This window comes from Trachurus trachurus (genome assembly GCF_905171665.1).
Source record: "Trachurus trachurus genome assembly, chromosome: 13".
NCBI classification, from domain to species: Eukaryota; Metazoa; Chordata; class Actinopteri; order Carangiformes; family Carangidae; genus Trachurus; species Trachurus trachurus.
This window is the reverse complement of record NC_139892.1, coordinates 27,279,017-27,301,100: the sequence shown is the minus strand read 5'-3', so window position 1 is coordinate 27,301,100 and position 22,084 is coordinate 27,279,017. Positions and strand designations below refer to the sequence as shown.

Genomic DNA, 22,084 nt, shown 5'->3' with positions numbered 1-22,084 from the left:
ATTTAATAATGTACAGTTTTCACTACCGAGCATACTTTTTGGCTGTTAATTAAAATTGGCACCAAACTAGCCAGGTAGGCTAACTAGGCAGGATATGCTGGATAATTTAACACTAACCAGTGGGCACAGGTGTAGGTGCTGTAGCCTACTGGGTCACATGATATAATGAGCAGAAACAACCGGGACTAATGAATTACGCAAAACTAGCCTAGGCCTACTCATGTAGCCTACTGCAGTCAGATGACAACTTTCATAAGAATCTTCACTGAGGGGTGTCATTCTTATTTGGCCTACCTGGATGAACAATGTAGATCTGGGACACGCTCCAATTTCATATTTTACCGTCAGCATGTTGAATTTGTTCAACCTTGCAAACAGTTAGCCTACTCTATTATTATATGGCACTCGTCCAGTTGGCCTGCTGAAGAAATAATTTACTTATCCTCAAAGTTTGGAAGGTTATCACATTTTGCTGATTAGACTGATATCAAAATAAAGGACTAAACCTCAGGTAGGCTTTAACTACTTCACATCTTTTACCTTCAAATGTTATGGGAGCATTATTGTTAATCAGAACTCATCAGATGTTCAAAGGCATAGCACAAGTGTTTCTTTTTCTGGGGACAAATCATTCCTACCACATGAAATCTCAGCATCTGAGAGTTGATTGTAGATAGGCCTACCAAATCACTGTTTTGAACAGAAAGGAGGCATCTGGGTGGTGTGATGATTCATGATGGCTCTGTATCTACATGTTAAAGTCTACTGTAACGCAAGGGTTGTATTAAAGCAATTGAAAGCACTGTTTTCTGTTCATTGATGGGCATCTTGTCCACTGTTGCATGAGTAGGCCTACAGTATGCATGCACATGGAAGATACATTAAGTGAGATGAAGCATGGTGGCACTGATGCAGCAATAATTGTAGGCTATGTACTTTACATATTCACACATTTCATGCTGTATTTTCTCAGCCTTTAAATTAGAACAGTTTGTGTGATCCTCGATCTGCTCTTTGTTAATTCTGTCAGACATAGCAACAGCAATAAAGCTTACTGCAAGCAGGCTACCTGATGGAGACTCTGCCCCCAGACATTTTGTAGGAAATAGGTCGACCCATCCTTTTAGTGGCACTGGCAGGAATGCAAAAACGTTTGCTATGTTTTCCACAGGTTAATAAAACAGTCGGGGGGAAATGAGCAGATGGTGGATAAGTGCACAGAACCACATAAAATTATAGAAACTTCAAGTTTCCCAGTTTTAAAAATTAATGAAACATTTTTTGAGGGGAATAAATTCTATTGAATTTTTTTTTTCTTCAAAAACAGTCAAGAGGAAAACCTCACAAAGTGCAGGAGGTTAAGCAGGCGCCCCATAGGGGCTACAGTCCTTGCTGCAGGTGGCCCCGGTTTGAATCCCGCATCGGGCAGCCCTTTCCTGCATGTCATTCCCCCTCTCTCTGCCTCCCCATTTCCTGTCTCTCTCAACTGTGCCATCTAATAAAGGCGTGAAAAGCCAAAAAAAAAACTAACAAAGTGCAAAGCTTACTGCTCAGATGTCAAACTGAGGGTATCATTATCTGCTTACTTCATTTATTATTTTGTGTATGGTTTTGAATGCTGACTTGCAGTCCTGAGGTAACTGTTCTCAAGTAAATTAAGTGCATTATTCGAGAATCTTTGCTCTAGTGTATCGTGTTTAATTTCAGATAAGGTCTTGTGGAGATGCACTCAGCAGAAGCTTTGTAAACAAGGAACTCAGTTATGTATTGCAGTAACTAATCCTCTGAAAATTTATCAAATGCTCTCAACAGCTGAAGGCCCAACCACAATGCATATACCCTGCCAACACTGCTCGACAAGTCGGGTGTTCCCCCAGGACAAATGCTGCAAATGTGCCAGGATCAATCTCTCTCTGCCTCGTTTCAGTCTGTGGAAAATAACAGGATGACCCTGACTGACCCCTGCATTTATGAACCCCAATTCATGTGCTTTTGCATCAACAACAATGACCAACTCCTCTTTGTCACAGAGGGAATCAGACCCAACTTAAAGCCGTGTGCTGTGGGATTTCCCTATACCGGCCTGATGTTGCTTTTCATCACTGGATTTCAGCCTGCCTAACTACTATAACAAATGTCATCTCACCCTTAGGATATCAAAGTCAAATTGGTTCACCCTGGTTGGCTAAGCTTACAGTGTTTCAGTAGTGTTTACAAACCAACCACTCACCCTGTTGTCTGCGTTTGAAGTTTTAACTTCAACCTCTGATGACCTGACACCTGAGAGTGGAAATCAGTCGGTGCTAAATGTTGTGTGTGATCCAAGACACCCCCAGGAGAGTGGCCTTCATAGTAATAGCTCCAACAGACAATCTACAGGTTGTGGTCAGTCCCTTTTGGATGCCTCATGCCTGGATGCCTACAATTACTTGAACTTCCCCGATGCTAATCTTGTAAACGTTGTACTTGTACATTAAACAGGCTCCTCCAACTATTAAGTTGGAGATCACCAATGACATAAATAATATAGGGTGTAAAAGCATATTTGCAGTTATCAATGGCCAAACAGAACTCACAGTGACAAAAATGGTGAGTTCTGTATACAGCAGACCTCAAATGTGTTGTCTTGTCATTTTGTCCAAATTAGGTAAAGGTTCAGATTTTTCATTTAAAGGCCCCATGCTCTGCACTTTTCTCTGGGTTAATTTACCTGCTGATATCCCTAACAAGATGTATCATTGGTTTTGTGATCTGCTTAATATCGTTTATACTGCCCCTTTCTGGAGCTCTAGCAGGCACAGGTCATTTGGCCAATCAGAAGAGAGAATGAGAACCTCTCCTCTGATTGGCTGACTGTTTTTGAGTGGCATGTGGTCGGGCCAATCACAGGCAAGTAACTGAAACCTAAGCTGCATTCATAAAAATTGAAAAAAAAAAAAAAAAAACTGGTCACGGTGGGCGGAGTTACCTTGTGTGTGACATCACAGAAAGGAGGAAGTGCTATCTGTAGAATGTTCCTACAAATGGGTGGTGTGTGTTTCTCCGTTTATGACCAGTTTGATGCATGGGGCAGTATATACCTAGCCAGGCTAGCGCCGCCTACTGGTTCCGGCAAATTTAATTTGCCTCAACCATGTAGTCAGGGAACTAGCAATGCGTTTCGGTTTGCTCCGTCCGCTCAGCGAACAGACGGGTAAGTGAAGGCGATGACGTTGAACTCAAGCGCTCAAGATTAACCTATGAGCTTAACCGGTGTATAGCACACGTGACCACCAAGCAGCAGCGATTAGTTGAAGCAAATGTAAGCAACCGCCTCCCGGAAGCAAACGAATCCCTATGGCTCGTGTTCAGACGCTATATGAAATGTAATGAAGTAAGCGGCTGATGCATCAGGCTAGTATATACCTGGCCCAGAGACCTCCCCAAGCATGAAAAAATAACCAAAATCACATTTTTCATGCCATGGGGCCTTTAAGATAAACTTCCAGTTTTATTACTAATTTTGAAGCATAACATTGTTAGGATTGTGGCAGCTGTGCATCAAATTTTTCTGAGATTCAGTAAATGAAGCAGATCAATCTTTTATTTTACAATAAAAAAAAATAGCAGTGGAACCTTTCCTAAGTTTTATATTAAAGGTTATAGCTACAACTTTTTCATCAAAAGGATTAATTTTTCAAAAATAATGCATCCACAGAATGTCTAGAGGGGTGCAGAATAAAACTATTAATTTTACAGAATTTAAAAAAAATAGTATATAAATAATTGTTTAATAAATTTTGCCGGGTCCGAAATATATACGTAAATATTTACTTCTGGTTACATTGGCAACGTCAGCATGGAATGATCTCTGTGGCAACAGCATTAGAATGTTGATGTCATGTGTAACTGGCAACCAGTAAAACTGAAGGTTGGAGCGAGAGCAGGCAGTGTGAGTTCTACACCTACTGACCAGAAGGAATTAAACTTGTAGCCAACACCTTTAAATAGAAAGGAGGACAGCTTTTTTGTCATGCAACCGAGTAGAGTGTTTTCTTAAAGATGGCTGTTATTTTGGTTTGAAACTTAAGTCGAGCCATTGTATATCTAAAATGAACACTACAGAGCTGCATTTATTGTACAGATTTTGACTGTTTTACAGATTTTTTTCTGAATGTTCAAAGTTGTGTTCTTTTTAGAGTATAATTTAAATGATTGCAGTACAAAAAAGGCCATCCCTAATCTATTAGCCCATTACCATAAGCATGGCATAATACATTAATATTTATTAGTATTTCTGACTTTTTCTCCACTGATGACTGAATAAAGCTTTAGTCTGGGCAAATATTCAGTGATAAGTGACATGCTTTAAAAGCCACTAGATGGCGGTATTAGGTAGATACATTCAACACAGAATTTATAATCTTGATTACAAAAATGAAAACTGGATTTTCCTCCCCAAATCCATCATTACATTTTTTCCCCAAAAAATGTTTTATTTTTTCAGCTGGTAAAGAAACCGAAATGAACAACCAAATAACAGTTGCCTGCTGAGGGCTTAAAGCTGGAATCTTTAAAGAGGCAAACCAGGTCACTTCATTCAAATAAAATAAAAAAGTCAGTGGTTTGGAAGTAAAGTTAGCATCGCACTTCAAAATTCACATTGGTTAAATGTTTTGTCTATACATAAAAATCTACATAAATTTTCACATGAAATACCATAAACAGTGCGATATTTGAAAATATCTGGATACAAGTAGACTGAAATGCACAAGACAGCACTGCAGATTGTAGCACAACACATCAGTTTTACAGCTTAGACAGCAAAAGCTCCGCTGTTACATATTCATGGCTCACAAAAATACATAAATGACTCTGCACAAGTTTGATACCTTTAGTTTCATAAAACATTAGATTTTTGCATATCACTGGATATTTGCAGGCACCGTCAGCAGTAGTGATACTTTTATCATTCATTCAAAGTCTTGAAATTGCACTTACCCTACCAGAGAAAAACTCAACCACACACGGATGTGTCTTTGAGACTGGGATATATTCCAGTATCTAGTCAACCATTCAATGCTTTGTTAGTACAAGCAGCAAAGTTATTTTCCAAGTTAAGTGATAATACCTGAATGTTATACTGTATCAATATGCTATCTAGATGTTTGGGTTTTTATACCTTGTTCCATCAACCTTATTTTACATAAAAATTAAAGTGCTCATAAGTTGTATCAAACTATAGGATATGACTATAACAGTTGTTATCATATATAACAGTTGTTATCTTGTGCATATGAAACTGGTTTTATATAAATCATTTATATTAAATATATATTAATCTGATAGAATAATAAAAATTATTTATTAAGGCATTGCTGGGGGAGTGAGTTAGGGCACCACTGGCTATTTTCCTGATTTCTCCACTTGCTTCCCGTTCTCTGGTTTTTCCTGAAGGTGATAGTCCTCCAAAATGGCCTGTGCTGTGTGTTTGCCAGTCCTTTTTACCACAGCTTTGATCCCCAGGTTGTCAATGTTGAAGGCAGTGATACCAACATTGATGGCAGAATTGACAGCGTGGTCTGTGGCCTGTCCTGCTGCTGCTCCATACCTTCATCAGAAGTCAGATTGGGTGAGAGGTCAGAGCAAGAGGTGGGGGACAGAGGATTTGGGAAGAATTAATTAGTATGTAGTTTAAGGATTGCAAAGGTGCCATGCCAAAGGGCACAATCTCATTTATGACGGGTAGAATCTGTAGTTAGGATGTCTAAGGGATGGCAATACGGATATAATCATATTTTCATGATATATGAAGATTACAATTTTCCCCACAATATCTATATTTTGAAACTGAATCGAGAAAAATTTCAGGATAAATTATCCAGATGGGAATATTTGTGATAATATATAACATATTAGGAAAATCACTGATATTCACTGCGTAGCAGAAACTAAATTGCAAAAAGTCATTAAATATATACAGTAGCACAGTATCACCCAACCCTATTAAAATCAATTAATCAACCATATTGCATGTTGTTCATCATTGGAGGCTGCATCACAAATCCATACAGTAAAGGAAGATTGAAGGTCAAGCAGGAGAGAAATGTGATATTTGTAATATTTCCATTAGGAACACTTGGGAGAAATCAGTTAAAAGCAGCACCACCATGTGAATTGCCACACAGGGTAGGGCAGTGAATTTGCTGTGTGCAAGTGCAAATCATTCCAGAAAAAAATAAAATAAATAGAGGCTCAGGGCATGCTTGTGATTAGTGGTGTCAAGAGTTAAATAGCTGTGAATAATTTAAGATAAATTACTGCTCTTCTCATTAGGTGGGTCAAGGATGTTTTGTAGACCCCTAAATCTGCAAAGCAAATTCAAGAGGGGAGAACGAGTGAGTGTATTTTTGGTTTTGCTTGCTTCAAGAGGTCATTTGCATCATACACATCAATAAACTGTTTTATTGGACAGTGCTGAGTTAACAATTTCATTGCTGCATGTTCAAGCAAGTGACAGTGGTCCGTCAAGTGATTAAATAGAAAGGAAGACTTACTTGTGTTTCACTGTGGTGACAGTCTCTGAGGCTACACTCGTTGTGATGTCCTTCGCTGCTACTTCCAAACCAGTCCACATCGTTGCAAATCCTGGGTAAATATATGAAACATTTTTGTACATTTTCTTACAAACAACTTTCTATTGGAGAATAGACAGTGTACATAATCTTTACCTTGCACTCCGCTAGCAGCCACCACCATGGCTCCATCTATGTTGGATCGCCCATCCTTGTCTTTCTTCATAGACTCTGGGATCAGCTTGCCTCCGTGTTTTTTCACGTGCGGAGCCAACTCTCGACCCACGCAGCCAGCAACGGTGCACACCCCGTCCACTGCAGCAACACAGCATTACTCAATTACACATCTCCTGCCAAATAACCACACGAGGTGCATAAAACACGCTGACTGAAGATGATGTAGTCACCTAGAAACTGGCTGACTTTGACTGCTCCCCCAGTGGCCTGTTTCGCAACATGGAGGCCTTTGGTGACTGTGGGGCTGACGGTGGTGGGTTTGTCCTCCGGAGTGATGTGCTCTCTGAGTTTAGATGCCCCTTTGTGAATGGCTTTGCCTGTGAACTCTGCTCCTTTCACCAGACCCCAGCTTAACCAGGATGCACCTGAAAGCCCAACGGGATCACACAGGGTTAATTATGGGCTGGTGATATATGGTAACACTTCAATTTACAGGCCGCTAATTACATAATAATGTCAAGAAATAGCCAAGAAATAACAAGTTATTGTGTCATAATGTCTAGAAATAGCCTAGAAATAAATGTCAATTTCGTAGTAATGTCAAGAAATATAGCCAAGAAATAATGATTGATTGCGTAGAAATAGCTCAGACATAATTGATTGTAATTAACAATTTCAAGAACTTGGTGAGAAAAATTCTGGCCTTCCAAAAAATAAAAGCATGTGTAATAACTGCATTTATTAAAAACATGACATTACTATGAAATTGGCCGTTATTTCTAGGCTATTTCTTGACATTATCACGTAATTAGCGGCCTGAAAATTAAAAGGTTACCATATATTCTAATTACTAACAAACTCAAGCATGAGAATATTCCAGTTTTGAGGACACAATGTGACCTCACCTGTCAGGATCCCATTTGCCACCTTCTCACTCCACTCGGGCAGAGCTACCTCGTCCTCAGACGCCTCTGGTGCAGCCTCCCCAGGTGCCTCAGGTGCAGGTGCAGGTGCAGTGATGGACACTTTCTGACTGAGATTAATGCTGTCAGCAGCCTCATCTGAAGCCTGACCAAACACACACATGAGTTAGGCAGAGTAAAGATGAAGACAGACGATGTGGGCTGAAAGCGAGAGCTACTTGTCAGTCAAAATCTTTGGACAACTTGTCTGCTAAATTGTCCAGGCTGCACACGTCTCTAATCAGATGCTCGACTCCAAGTTAACACCCCCGCCCCGAAAAATTCACAAAGCTCCTCTCATTATTTTGTGCCTCTCATTACAATGCGCTATTTGTTTGCCACAAACAGAACGTCACTTTAAAATGTCTCAGTCAGTCAGTTGGAAAACAGTCTCCCTTTGTGCTGTAAACCTCAAATCTTCTACTTGACCTAAAAACGAGAACAAAACAAAAAAGTGCCTACTTGCTGATATGGAATCACATCCATCAGAGCAGATAACTAGCTTTACTGCATACATCAGAAATGACCTTGTTTGGCATCGATCTGAGCCACCATCTCCATCTTCATCATGGCTGAACTGGCACTTGTCTTTCGGCTGAAGCTGCGCGGTTGTTCTAGCTGCTGCAGATAAGAGCATTATAACTGATTAATTCTGCTCACCTGCCTGTCTAAAATCCCCACAATGCTGAGGCAGGGGTAAACTGGGGAAGTGTGCCAGCTCAGAAGTACAGTAAGTAGAAGTGAAAGTGTCATGCCAGGAAGGCCAAAACAATGAGACTTTCAACATTGAATAAACAGCTACAGTCTTTTTTCACAGGAGGAATATATTTCCTAATTGCAGAACTTGTTGGGGATCAACCAGGAAAAGGGAGGAGAGTGGACACTGTGAGACAGCAGTGAAATCACAAGCTCAAAATTGCAACATTTCTCTCTTTCAACTGCATTTCAACACAGAACCTAGACACAAGATCTACGTATTAATGTATGGGGAATCAATCTTGTTGGTTAGACGTCTTCTTCTACAGTATGTGGGAAATGCTGATTTGTTAAGCCAGTTTTAGTGGCTGAAACTCAGATAAGTATAATTATCATGGAAAAATCGGCCTGATGAAGTGGATTGCAGCATATTAAAATGTATGAAATGCAGAAGAAAACCATATTCATATGGCTGTAACTTCTGAAAGCTGCAGAGCACTCCTACTTCACAGCCTCATTTGCCTAAAATAGCTCGGAGTGCTCCCCCACTGGCACAAGAGGATTTGCCAAAAGGCATTGTGTATCAAATCTTTGGTGACTTCAAATGCTTATGTAAACACATTTTCATGTGAAAATTAGAATTAATTTCAGAGGAGACACATTTTGAATATTTCTGGAGATTTGGTAGGTGCAAAACAGCAAAAAATGAATAAATAATAATAATAATAATTAAGCCTCAGACGGTTCTGTGCTGATAGGCACGGACCAACATTTGAGATTGTGTTGTGACAGATCTTGACTGACCTGAACCCTGAGATCTGTCATCTGGGACAGCAGGTCCTGAAACAGTTCTCTTTCTGTAGCAGGCAGCTCGGAGGACAGCACCACCCCCACGTAATAGCCTGGGGCTGGCGCCATCATGTCCGGAAACATAAACACGCCAGTATTACACAGCAGCACTGGAGAGTCCATGGCCATGAGAGGGTAGAGCCAGTCACACACCTGCCAGGAAGAAATAGTAGAAAAATAAACAATGCTGCAAAATCTGATAATAGGAAGGTCATGATGATGTGTATCAGCTGGAAATATTTTGCCCTACTATACAGCAAAGTCACAGTCAATTCATAGAGAGGTCAATGTTTGATCTGTAGGAGTGGGGAGTGGGTAGTTAATTGTAGGATAGATGTAGAGAGGACTGAGGGAGTTTGCGATGCATTATGTGTGTCTTGATGGTGTTTTGTGTGTTTATGTGAATGTAAACCGGGAATGGAAATTTATAAGCTCTACTTCATCCATCCTCATTTCAAACCATGTATTATTATTGTTTTACTGTATTGTGTTACTGTCTTTTGTTTTGTTACTGTATTGATATTTGATTTAATTTATTTTGCTTGTTTCTTTGGTTGGTTGTTCTTGTTGCTTGTACAGTTGTTTGTTTTGTTCCAGTTGTGTGTCTGTTGTATGTGAATATGTTATTCTGGTTTGAAATGAATTATGTAGTGATGCACAATATGAAAAGTTTCAACTGATAACCGATAATTTCCTGCTTCTCATGGCCGATATCGATAACCGTTAATTCATATTTTTATATTTAATATAATCTTTATCTGCAGTTTGTGCATCCAGGAGAAAAACAAATCTAGGATGCAGTGATGAAAAACTGATATTTTAGTAGCTCTGGCCTATCTATAACAGCAAAAAAAAGTTCTGGTTCATTTAGTTTTCATATCACACAAATATTTGTGGTCATTTGCTGTAAACAAAAAACAGCAGTGCATGTCCTGTGATTTTCATTTCAGAAATCTGGTCACCACTGACGGGGGCTACTTGGCCTGCAACATTTTTCCCTCATTTTCATTAATTTATCAGATTTTTTATAGATAAAATGTACCTATATGATCAATAAAAAATTACGGAATTTCCCCCCAAATGGCCGATATTTTATCGGCCTGATAATTATCGTGCATCCCTAAAATTATGGATAAAATATAATATTAAAAACATTGTAACAGGGGGAAAAGGGTCTACAAAGACAGGTTTACAGGGTTTTTTGTTTTTCAAATGTAACCTGGAAATGTGGTGCCGGACACGACTTAGTGGAGATCCTCATCAGAGTTACACAGTGAACTGTCTGAGAGGAGACAACCTAGAGGACACTGTCTCCCTCTGACTGCTGCATGTCTAACAGGATTATAGGGCATAACAGTGTTAAGGAGGATTTAGATAATTACTTGCACTCATGTGAATCACTGATGTCACCCACTGGCAATAGCACCTGGGAAATTCCCCAATGAAGAGTCAAATTTCAGTCTCATGACCCACGAGTGTACCTTGGCTGCAGATGTTGTTAAAAAAAAAATCTAAAATAGGAAACGCTAGATAACTTACTTAGGCTATACATAAAGTATCAAGAATTTTGACAGAAACCCAAAATGATATGGTGGTTTAGCTTTGTGAAATTTCTTCTAATCTTATCACTGACTGGGGACAAAGTGTCAACATGTGTAAACTGATTCATTTCTGTGACTCCGATTGATTAAATTCCATCAGGTCATAAAACTTTAACCACAACAAGACTGTAGTCACAACAAAACTTCTAATGTTAAGTTACATTCCTGTAAATATATATATATAGCTATATGTTCAGTAGGTCACGACTGAAGTACCACCTTAACCCTAATTTAGAGCCAATGATGGTACTGTTGCAGGATTTCCCAGGAGGATGACATCACGCACATAAACCCAGTGGGATTAGGGCAGTGAGTCAGCAAGGCTCACATGATCACATCCACAGGGCCGAGGGGTAGAGATCATTAACAGGCCTATCTCGGCTGCCGATGACTCACAGTGGAAGAGGTCTTGATGAGCCGAACAAACAATCTTACAAAACCAGGTGAAAGGGCACAAAAGAGACTGGACAGAGAAAGACTTACGCCACAGTGATGACAACTCACTTGCACTTGTTGCATCAGCTTGTCCTGTAAAGCTTTGCGGTGTACAGTAGAGTGTTTTAGTGTGCTGAAGCATGTAGGGGGGGGGGGGGGGGGGGGGGGTTGTTATTCTGTCTTACCTGCAGAAATGCTGGTGGTCTGTTGGGCATTCTCTCAGAATGATCGGTGGTAAACCTCACCAGCCGCAGGTAGCCGGGGTAGGACGGAGCGCTCACCTGACCCTCTGGTGTGACAAAGAAAATCTGCACACCGTGAGGGATGTAGAGCAGCTCCTCTCCGTCTTCACCCATACTCTGGGGAGACGGCGTGGAGTTAGACGTACGACTGTAGAAGTCACTCCCAACCAGTGACATCTCCCCTGCATCGGTCCCGTAGGAGATGGAGACGTGGCCGTCGGCCGCCTGAGGGGAGTAGGCTGGAGGCTGCTCGGCCGGAACCGCCGGCTGCTGCCTGGTGGGAGAGAGAGGCAGGCCTCCCACGGCTCCTGCTGCGTGACCATTAGCAGAGAGCAGGCCCGGTGGAGCCGGCCTATCCGGCTTCTCTTTGGTGGGGAGGAGTTTAGGGTACAGGCATGCTTCTTCAGACATGTTTGTGGCACAAGGGCCGGACACACTGGCAGTGTTGGCCGTGGGTTCTGACCCGAGGTCGGAGCTGCTGGTCTCTAGTATGGCCAGACGGGTGGTGATGTTGTTGAGTGTCTCCTGCATCTTCTGCTGCATCTGTCTGGCTGACTTCCAGGAGCTGCCCACACACTCCCCCCCCTGTGAGGGCACACTGATGGCCCTGAGGAGGTGCTGTCGCCCCCGTTTGTACAGCTCCAGGGCCTGGGCCTTGTCCCCGGCTTCATCTACTGTTAGTCCCTGGTTGATGCACTCAAAGGCTCTCTCGTAGCCATCTTTGATCACCTGAAGTCTGGCATTGTCGAAGGCTTCTTGTTTAGCTTTCTCCATATCCCCTCTGCAACAAGACCTTCAGTTAATTAACTGTCTTTAACCAAACATGGGCTGACTCTGACACCAACAATTACACATACGCACACAGCATGACAGAGCAGATTGTCTTTAACTTGATTTAGAGACATTACAAAACACGTTATGTAACTTGGTGCTATTGTTATTGTTTCATTTGAATGCTTTTGTTTGATCCAGCGTTACTTTTACCCGGTTCACGAACAAAAGTCATGTGAAATCCGCCAGAAAAATAACGTTACGAGATGAGAGCCTGTCCTGACTGAAAGTCTGTTGTTCTGTTAGTTTCGCTAACTTACAGCAGCTAACACAGGCTAAAGTTGATGATAAAGTTGCAAACAGACCAACAGCAACAGTTAGTTAGCCTCTGTTAGCACATAAATTCATCTTACCAACAAAAACATACCTACATTTATTGACAACAAAAGGCCTATCGCCGTAAAAAATGACTAGTAACGGCTTGTTTTCGCGACGACTCATTGATTAGCTAACGGTGTCCACGCTTACCTGAGTGAGAGTAAAACTCCGACCGACAGCTTAATTAGCCAGTGAGCTAAGTTGCAGCTAACCTTCCGTGTTTCTTGTCACGCAGGGATCCTCCTGACGTCTTGTCCACACTGCAGCTGTCTCCTCTCCTGAGGTAACTTTTATTTTCTGTCGGTACTCACTACTCAACTGCCCTCTGTGGAGTAACAGTGATGATGATGCTACTCGGACTGGTCGGTCGCCACAGCGTTGACCTGAGGCACTGTGACAGCTTGGACACAAGAGCCGTGACAGGATGTGTCGTCGTTCACGTCAAAGATGCCATGAAATGACATGCCCACTGTGGTCGATACTTTTCAGATTTATTTTGAAAAATAAAACCGGAAGTGAAAGCATGGCCCAATGGTGGATGGACGCAAATTTGACTAATTTATATCTGTTGCAGTTGGCGATTGAAACCAGTCACGGGGTGTCACTGCCATCTAGTGGTCAGAGTGAGGAACTGACACAATTTCTAGTAAAATTAGCGTCAATACACAAATGATAGAATTGCAGCTGCTTCCTTCTCAATTTCAAAAGACAGTGACAAAACGAAAGTATTCAGAAGCTAATTTAAACCATGATTTAAACACCCCATTGTCCAGTTTCACCACTGTTTCCTGTGAGAATAATGATGGGTTGTATAAATTTGCAGCGCATGCCTTTTCTGCCTGCCTACTAAGAGACTGTTTAGCTGGTTACTGAGTGTGTTTCCCGACAAAGCTTAGAGACTGTTTAGCTGTTATTGAGTGTGTTGACTCTCAGGACTGCTGACACTGACCACGCACGTTTAAGTTAAGCTACAGCGCCACCTAGCGAATGTTTGCTTTGACAGTTTCTGGTACTGAGTAGGCCTAGGGACATGCTGAGATTGATTTATGATTAACATCGTGATTTGTCGCCTAATTCTAGTGGTCACAGTGACGAACTACACCATTAAATTAGTTAGTTAATAGCTTTAGAGGTGGAATCTGTAGGTTTGTTCCTTGCAGTTGAGTTTGTAAACACAACTTTCAATATTGGGGCCCCTCCTCTTAGGCTGACTGTGCATGCCCCCTGCAACAGACTGTTGTTATAACAAAACCTTTAGAAAAACAAAGCTGTTTTGTCCTGATCTCGCCTCAGCAAACAACCCAACAGCTGGGAAAGCAGCTTCACACACGATTTATTGGGAGGACACGACACCCAAAACTAGCCTGATTAATTTGTTCAGGAGGTGATCTCTTTAATGCAATATGTGACCTTTCCATGTTTCCTGACCACACACAGCAGGGATGAACCAGAGCGACTGATATAAATCGCTCTGAGATTAACCAAAGAGATCTAAACCCTAGGGCTCTGAATCACAAGATAAGTTAAGTAACAATTGCCAGAGAGCAGCTAGGGCTCATAAATATGATATTCACAATATGGCTGTTTGATGATAACAAGTGCTGTCACACAATTGATAAATGGTTAATATTTTGGATATTATGGACTCTTGGAAAAATAGTTCCCATGGGCTAAGAACAAAGCAGACTCATTTCACTCCCTTAACCCTTCTTGTTCTACTTCTTTCAAATTTCTTTGAAATATTCTCAGATAAGTGGTTTCGTCAGAAATGACCAAATCATCTTTAGTGAAGCAAAGAAATAGTTCCTTGTGAATTCTGGGAGCAAAGCAGGACACAGACTCATACAGACACATTCAATAAAAAGTTCACAACTTGAACTTGACAATTCTGGAAAATTGACATAGCCTATGACAGGTATTGTTTGTTTTTCATGTTACTGTTGTAGCAACATCTACAAACTTGCTAGGACACCCCATCATTTGTAGGCTACTTAACTACTATTACATGTGTTAAAAAAATAAAAAAATAAAAAAGAGGATAAAATCAAACATGACATGGTGTCACTGTTGTGCATACAGTAGGCTATGATAACACATTTAATTTCCCATGAAGCTCTAAGCATAATGGTTTCCATGTTTTTCTAAAATTCTGCTGTTGGAACATGTAAATGAGTTCACTCACATCCAAAAGACATTGACACTGCATTACATGTTTGGACTGCAAGATATTTTTAGCTCTTGAAAGCTCTGCAGTGATGGAAACTAAAGTATAGTGGTTTGTTGTATTTTTTTTTTTTAAAAACATCTATCAATCCTGGCATCATGCAGATAGAGCTTAGATGGTGAAAGAGTTTTGATAATGGAGGACTATTATCTGCAGAGGGCACCAAATCCTGTTTAAAAGGTGCTGAACTGACAGGGAAGTAAAGAGAAGCAGCATGGTGTTTATACTGCTGTGGGTTCAAGTTCATCAAAACTTTTTATAACACTCATAAATTAAGCATTTTGTCCGAGCATGGAAATGATTAGGTCTGCAGTTTGGTATAAATGTGCCAATAACGACTATTAAATAGCTTATTTTAAGCACATGGACTTCAAACAAAAGAGACCATAGTCATTAAAAGCCTACAGTGCAAATCAATAGATAATTAACCAAGAAGTCACTTTTTCACATTCTTTCATGTCACTGCGAAATTATTATACTATTGGGTGCCAGCATCTGCACAAATCAGGATCGCTGCTGTGAGCTTAAAGAAACGCATGTGATAGAAATCAGTCTCATCACCAGTTTGACAGATTCCCAGCATGCATCCTGCTCAGGGACCAGACTGGACACGCTCTCCACACACATATGGAGGTAATAAACTGTGGCTTCTCCTCACCTTCACATCCTGTTTAAACATATCATACCCAAACATAGCTTTGATTTTAGTCAATGCAATTTCACTTACAAACCAGATTTTCTACTGTGCATATGACCACTCAAAGTGAGTAAAAGAGAGATTGTTGATGATTCTGTTTTGATCAATTTCACACTAAATACAGCACACAGCACTTTCCTCTGTAGTTCATGCTGTTTGTGTTTTCCCAGCATACAGCTTGTTTTGCACCTCATGTGTATCACATTTTACCAAATCACTCTGCTCCTTTGCTGTAGCTCCGGTCGAGCATGTAAATGCAGGGAAGGAAGGCATGTATGGAGGATATGGAAATATTCATCATACTGACATGGTGGCAGCTCCTTTGCAAGAGCTATATAAACTCCATGAGGAAGTTGTAAATTTACTGTATCTCTGTACTAAGGTGTGCAGCTCAAAATAGGCTGGTGATCCATGGCGTTCCTCTTTTGTTAATGCTGGTTCACATATGAGTAACATGGAAGGCCAAACTTCTTTTAAATCTATCAAGCCAGAATGTGGTTTGGTTTGGTCTCATAAATATTTTCTCCTTCAAAAAGAAATCAAAATCAAGTTGTCGTTTCTAGTGACACCAATGTGATAGCGAGCAAGAACAGCCATTTGGGATTATTCCCACTGCACAGTAAAACTACGGTGGAGATCCTATGACCATCTGTTGTTATTGTTATTCATCAACAGTTCCCACATGCAGCAGCCACATTAAAATTGAATTTAACCTAAAACAGACAGTTTTGTACACGATGAGCAGTGAGCAGTGAAATCAAAACACTGTGATAAATGAGCAATGATAAAGAAGCCAACACCCCGATTATATGCATGTGCCTGGAAAGGAAAATACAGAGTAAAAAAAATTTCATAATGGTTTATTGGTTTCGATATTGGCTCTGGTTCTAGTCACTTCAATCCCGTAAGCTGTGTTTTCATGGAATTTCTGAGAGTAAACATGTAATTAAATGACTATAAATGTTAATTTGTTATTTAGGGGGAGAATTCAGAAAACGAAACCAGACACAAGCCTTAAATGAATGTGCGGTTCAGCTCATTTTTACAGCCTGCTTTGTGGATCTCTTAAACACCTCTGTTATAATGCTCATTTTCTGTCTTCAAACAAATTAGTTCATTAAACAGTTTTGCCCCAATTTGACCTCTGATTGTCCTAGACTGCTGGTCTTCATTTGAATGACTGCGCACATCAAAGCTGAAGCTTCATTACATGTCATGATTTGCCAGTTTTATGTCAAAGATCTGTTTGTTCTTTGTTCTGTGGAGCAGAACTGATCATTTCAGCAATGCATGCAATCATGGTAATAATACTGCTATTTTTATACAGGGTCCTACACTTCTCTTTCAGACATAAACGCGTCTATTTCTTCCCTAGTTTTGATGGATGCAATATGACTATGTGATGGTTAATGTTTACGGAGAAAATAATGGTCAAAAGTGATTGATGACGATGTCAGCTAATGATATGTCTCTACATCTGGTATGCCTTTGAAATTAGGACAGAGTAGAGGTCAGAGGAGAAGAGCAATAGCTATGGGCCATGAAGAGCTGTTAATGGTTTTCTCAGGTGTGTAAACCAGCTGCTGCTTGTGTGCCAAAAACAGTAGCTCTTCTTCCATTTACCAAACTGCCCAAACACGTCATTGATGACACACTTATTAGTGGATCTGTTGCAATACACCATAAACTGAACTTTTTGGTTCAAGAATCTTTCTGCATCCCGACTGTCCTTGTATCAAAAACCACAAATTACACAGCTCCAGCGTCAGCCTTCGCTGCATGAACAACTGTGTGTAATTTGAACCATAAATGGTTCAAACTAACGCTTTCAACAATACTAGTTCAAATTAAATCATGCTTCCCTTTAGTCTTTGCATCAACTGCAACAGGGAAGACATAACTTACTTATTGCTCCCAAGGTAAGTTCTTTTGATAAACTAATAACAATGTCATTACTATGACATACCATGGCAATTAATTAAACACAGCAAATGATTACATGTACACATGATAGAATCCATAGAGAGTAATGTATCTTGTCATCGAAAACAAACAAGTTTATGAAGAGCCTGAATTCAGCTGACACAAAATGTGTAAGTAATTGAATTTTCATGTTCTTGAGATTGATTTATTAAATGAAGAAAGGACAAACTATACCATGACACAAGACAGAACCAGATGGAAGGAGTGCAAATAGGACAAAGAAGAAAAACAGACAACACATGATTTCACTAGTGTCTGATAAAACTGACAAAACAAAACAATCAATAACAACAACAAAAAAACAAGGACAAGACAGCTGTGTCTTGTGTCCCACACTTTGTTATTTTTGATGCTATTGCATACCTCATGCACACATCTAATGAAACCCATATGAATTAACATAGTTCCATAGACAGACATACAAACCCTCAGTCACAGTTTCCTTTCAACCCTCCACTGAGGCTCATCACATGCTAAGTTATTGTCCCCACAGTGCTCATAGCTACAGTATGTGTCTTGTTCAGGCACAAAAAAATGTAGTTTGGTTTCAGGACAAGTCATACATACCAGCAACAAGTTCACAACAATCATCCACCTGAAAAGAAAGTTTCAGTAGTTGGTTGATTATCGTCTATTTTGCTGAGGTAAGCAACAGCCTCAAAATGACCGGAGACAGGGTGCAATTATCAGGATAAAAATGATCCTGTGTCGTAAAAATATAAAAACATCGTTCAAAGAGCTAGACACAAAGTCACAGCGCTGCATCTCCTGTCATATCTAAGGTTCATCTTATGTGTTGCCTCAGGTAAACTTCTTTTAAGTCTCCCTCATTAAAAAAAGACTCCAGTGAGAAATGACAGATGGTATGACATCACATCTGTCAGTATACATAGGGACATGGTATGAAAACCTTTCATTATAGGTTTCAGTGCAACCATTGTGTTTATTAAACAAATGTTCTTTGTACTCAGTTTAGATCATAAATAACAGGAAGCTGATTTTTTTTTTACTAACGTTTTCTTTGTTTCCAGTGGATAAAGAAAACAGGACTTGATAATAGTCCATGGAAACGTGTCTCTGTCTTATTATTTATGGGGAGAAAGATCCTGCTATTCTGTGGCTCCAAGATGCTGCAGACTCTATGATCATCCTCAAGATGAAACAAGGCTCTAATATTTGGAAAAACACAAAGTCCCCTTTTCAACCCCTGTGCCTATTTGAAAGTGTGTTCACTGTGGAAATGGGTGTAGCTAATCTGAAGCGGTCTTAGACTAGGAGTGATTAAGAATAACACAAAGGTAAACTGTTAAGTCCTTGCTCATAGTAAGAAAAAATGTTTCTTCAATAAATCACTCAGCTGTTAAAGAGTTATTAGCTTCACCAGGGGCTATAGTAAATCCTAGCAGCAATCTGACAGCACAGCATGTAGAAGCACTTTACCCCAGGAGAAATGACTGAGATAGCTGACGTCATCTGCACTAAACTGAAGTATGTTTCCTATAAACTTCAGCTCAGGGAGGTTGTTGCGCCTGAACGCCTGAACATAATTTAAGGTTAAGACACTTCCCTCTGTAAAAACCCCAGATCTATTATATTAAAGTTCAGTTTGCTCCCTGTTGCTTCTTGTTCCCGTGTTTTTATATTTCTAATTACGTTAAAATGCTGAAGGGAGTGGCAGTTTTAGTTTTGACGCTGCATGGCCCAACATGTAAACGGTACTCGCGTGATTGTGGATTACTCTCAAACTAAAGCTCATAGTTTTGTTTTAGTGGATTAAAGTTATGTTATGTTCAGCTAAAATGTGCCATTTTCTTCGTCAGAAATAGAACATGATTGCACTCTGCTCAACCATTTAGACACTGAAAATATGCCTGTTTATATCCTTACTCCACACTTAGAGTAATGTCCATCTGACTGGTTTATTAGTCACAGCAACATTCGTGTAGTTGTGTATCTTGCTGTAAGTGCATGTTAAGTGTCATGTGATTGAACTAAAAGGTCAGTGACCATATTTGAAGAATATCAAGATGAGGCATCCTAATGACTTATCCAGTAATGGAAGACTCACAAACACATGCAAACATCATCGATGCGGTTTCACTGGACAGTAAAATATAACTGGCAGGGAAGTGTGGGAGGGAAGCCAAACATTTTGGCTCTGCTACATCAACATCAAGACAGCCAACAACTTATCTAAGAGACAGAAAATAAGGAACACGTCGAGTGTTGTGCTAAACTTTTAAGGTCTGTGGTAAACATCTTTTAAGCCTGAATGCAAAGATCTTTTTATAGTCAGTTCTATAAAAATGGAAACTATAGGACCTATTGATGGGGTAAATGACTGGAGTCAATGGAGACAGTCCAAACATTCCTCTGAGGGAAAAGTTACTGTAAATGTCATTTAAAGTTTTTTTGAGTGAGTGTTAAAAATAGTATGATTAATGACCTGCAGTGCAATCTGGAAACAACATTTTTTTTAGACTGATGATTGTTTTTGCCATAATCACACAGTAAGCAGCATGACAACAGGGATTAAAAATAGATACACAGACCAAAACAGCATTAGAGAAATCATCTTAATTTGTGTCTGACAAGGGATAGACGTGTTACTGTTAGAAAATGGTGAAACAATCTTATTTCCGTGTAGGATAAGCCTTGTAGCACAGGAAAAACTGTCACCACTTTGCCCAACACACCATGACTTCCAGCGCTCTTTGGAAAATTTCCAAGTGTGGAAACTGGAGATGTGTTCAGCATGCCAGCACAGATACTGTAGAGAAATCTATCAGTCACATTTAGGCGTGGCTCTGTCTTTTTGTCATATTGTCTCAAGGCTATGACTGAAACAATCCATTCTTATTTTTAAGGTTTGGAAAACTTGACATTTTAGAATGTAATAAATTCTCAGTCATGATGGGAGAATAACCCGACAGTACGTGGTGTAAAGGTTTTGTAATTCAGTCTATACCACACAAACCTATGGCCCACCACAGTAAAGATAAATCTATTTGACATCCCACAACTTTAGTACCTCACCAGTGAAAGATACATTTTCCATAAAGTCACTTTACACGCACTTTGAACTTTGCTGTGGAGATTTATCTATGCACAGACTCTGACACTATAGGCTGTTTTCAAACTCATCTACCAAAGGGGGAAACTTCCCTGTCCTCCCCTTAAATCTGAGTTTAAGGCATGCATGCAGTTTCTTTTGTCACATCACAATCCAATAGACTGCTAAATTGACAACTGAAGTCTGTACAACTTACAGGTGTGATGTTCAAATTCAAAGTGTGTCAGAGAGCATACAATTTAATTAATTCACTTTTAAAGGCATCTTATAACCAGCAGTTACATTTATTTTTATTTTTTTCTAGGCAGGCAATGAGGTATAATGTTTTTATTCATCTTAACAGTAGTCTGAAGGGTGATTGGACATTTCTTAATGCTGTTTGAACTCCTAACAAATCTGTTCAGGTGATGCACACATTCACAGTAATGTGTGCATCATTTTGTAAACATTTTCCTATAATCTAGCCTGACCTATAGTGCCTTCAGACGATCTTAAATTCAAACAAAATTTGTGGGTTTTAACCATCCTTGACATATATAAATGTAATTGAGGAGGTAGGACATGAACTTAATGACACCAAGTTTTCATCATATGTAAAAATTTATGCTGAAAAACTGCTTCCTTTTTCTCCAGAGAAATGAACTCATATGGAATTGCTCACAAAGGTTCTTGCATAATGAAATATATGGCTTCCTAAAACATTATGTTGCTCAAATGTTTTTTGACTGAATGCTTTTAACTTTTCTACCTGCAGTAATGAGGAAACATCCTGTGCCAAGTCTCAGACCAGCACACTACCTCTGGCTGGACACAGAGGAAACAGCAGACTGGAAATCTGGACCGCGAATGCACAGGGAATCCCATCTACGTGGCTCATGGCTCCCAGAGAAGTGCTGGGGGAGGGTATGGAGACTGTTGTTGGCCATCTGATTTTGAAGGAAAACAGTAAATTATTGCCTTCCCATTCCTCTGAGCAGCAGCACCAGAAAAGCTTGTATATACAGCCTATAGCTACATGTAACAGTAATTACACCGCAAATGTGCACTAATGGCACGTGCAATGGAACATTACTCCCTGTGGTAACATATTTCAAAGTTTCTTTCACTCCTTGCTGTGACTGTGTTCAGAAATCTACTCTGATGCATTGGGACCGAATACCTGGTTTCCACTGACAAAAAAAACAAAACAAACCCCGCAAGGGATAGCTTATTTTACAACCTGTTTTGGTCACAGAATAAAAACTGTTAAAAGAAAAAAAACAAAAAAAGTTGATGTAACAGAGGGTGAGATAGGTGCCTTGTGTAGGTCAAGCTCCAAGCATGCAGAATTTTGCAACTTGACCTGTTGGTTTCTCCACCACGCCCCCCGCTGTAATGCAGGTTTTTTGCTCAAAACATGTGGGCTCCAAGCACAAGTTGAGATAACTCTGGTGTCATCACCC

The 22,084-nt window shown here is 40.1% G+C and overlaps 1 protein-coding gene across 3 annotated transcripts; it reads right to left on the bottom strand.

The window, feature by feature from the left end:
• Positions 1–3,817: 3,817 nt before the first annotated feature.
• spartb (spartin b) lies at positions 3,818–21,565 on the bottom strand. Of its 3 annotated transcripts, none has more exons than XM_083985222.1 (8): positions 21,391–21,565; positions 11,460–12,297; positions 9,194–9,391; positions 7,637–7,799; positions 6,962–7,156; positions 6,711–6,869; positions 6,537–6,627; positions 3,818–5,590 (listed from the first exon to the last, which is right to left on the bottom strand). In XM_083985222.1, the coding sequence occupies exons 1-8, from the start codon at positions 21,504–21,506 to the stop codon at positions 5,386–5,388; spliced, it is 1,965 nt and encodes a 654-aa protein (XP_083841348.1). In that variant the 5' UTR covers positions 21,507–21,565; the 3' UTR covers positions 3,818–5,385. The 3 variants fall into 3 exon arrangements, with proteins under 3 accessions (XP_083841348.1, XP_083841349.1, XP_083841350.1); XM_083985223.1 differs by lacking the exon at positions 21,391–21,565 and adding an exon at positions 12,816–17,459 and having other exon boundaries at positions 3,822–5,590; XM_083985224.1 differs by lacking the exon at positions 3,818–5,590 and adding an exon at positions 5,602–6,347.
• Positions 21,566–22,084: the final 519 nt, after the last annotated feature.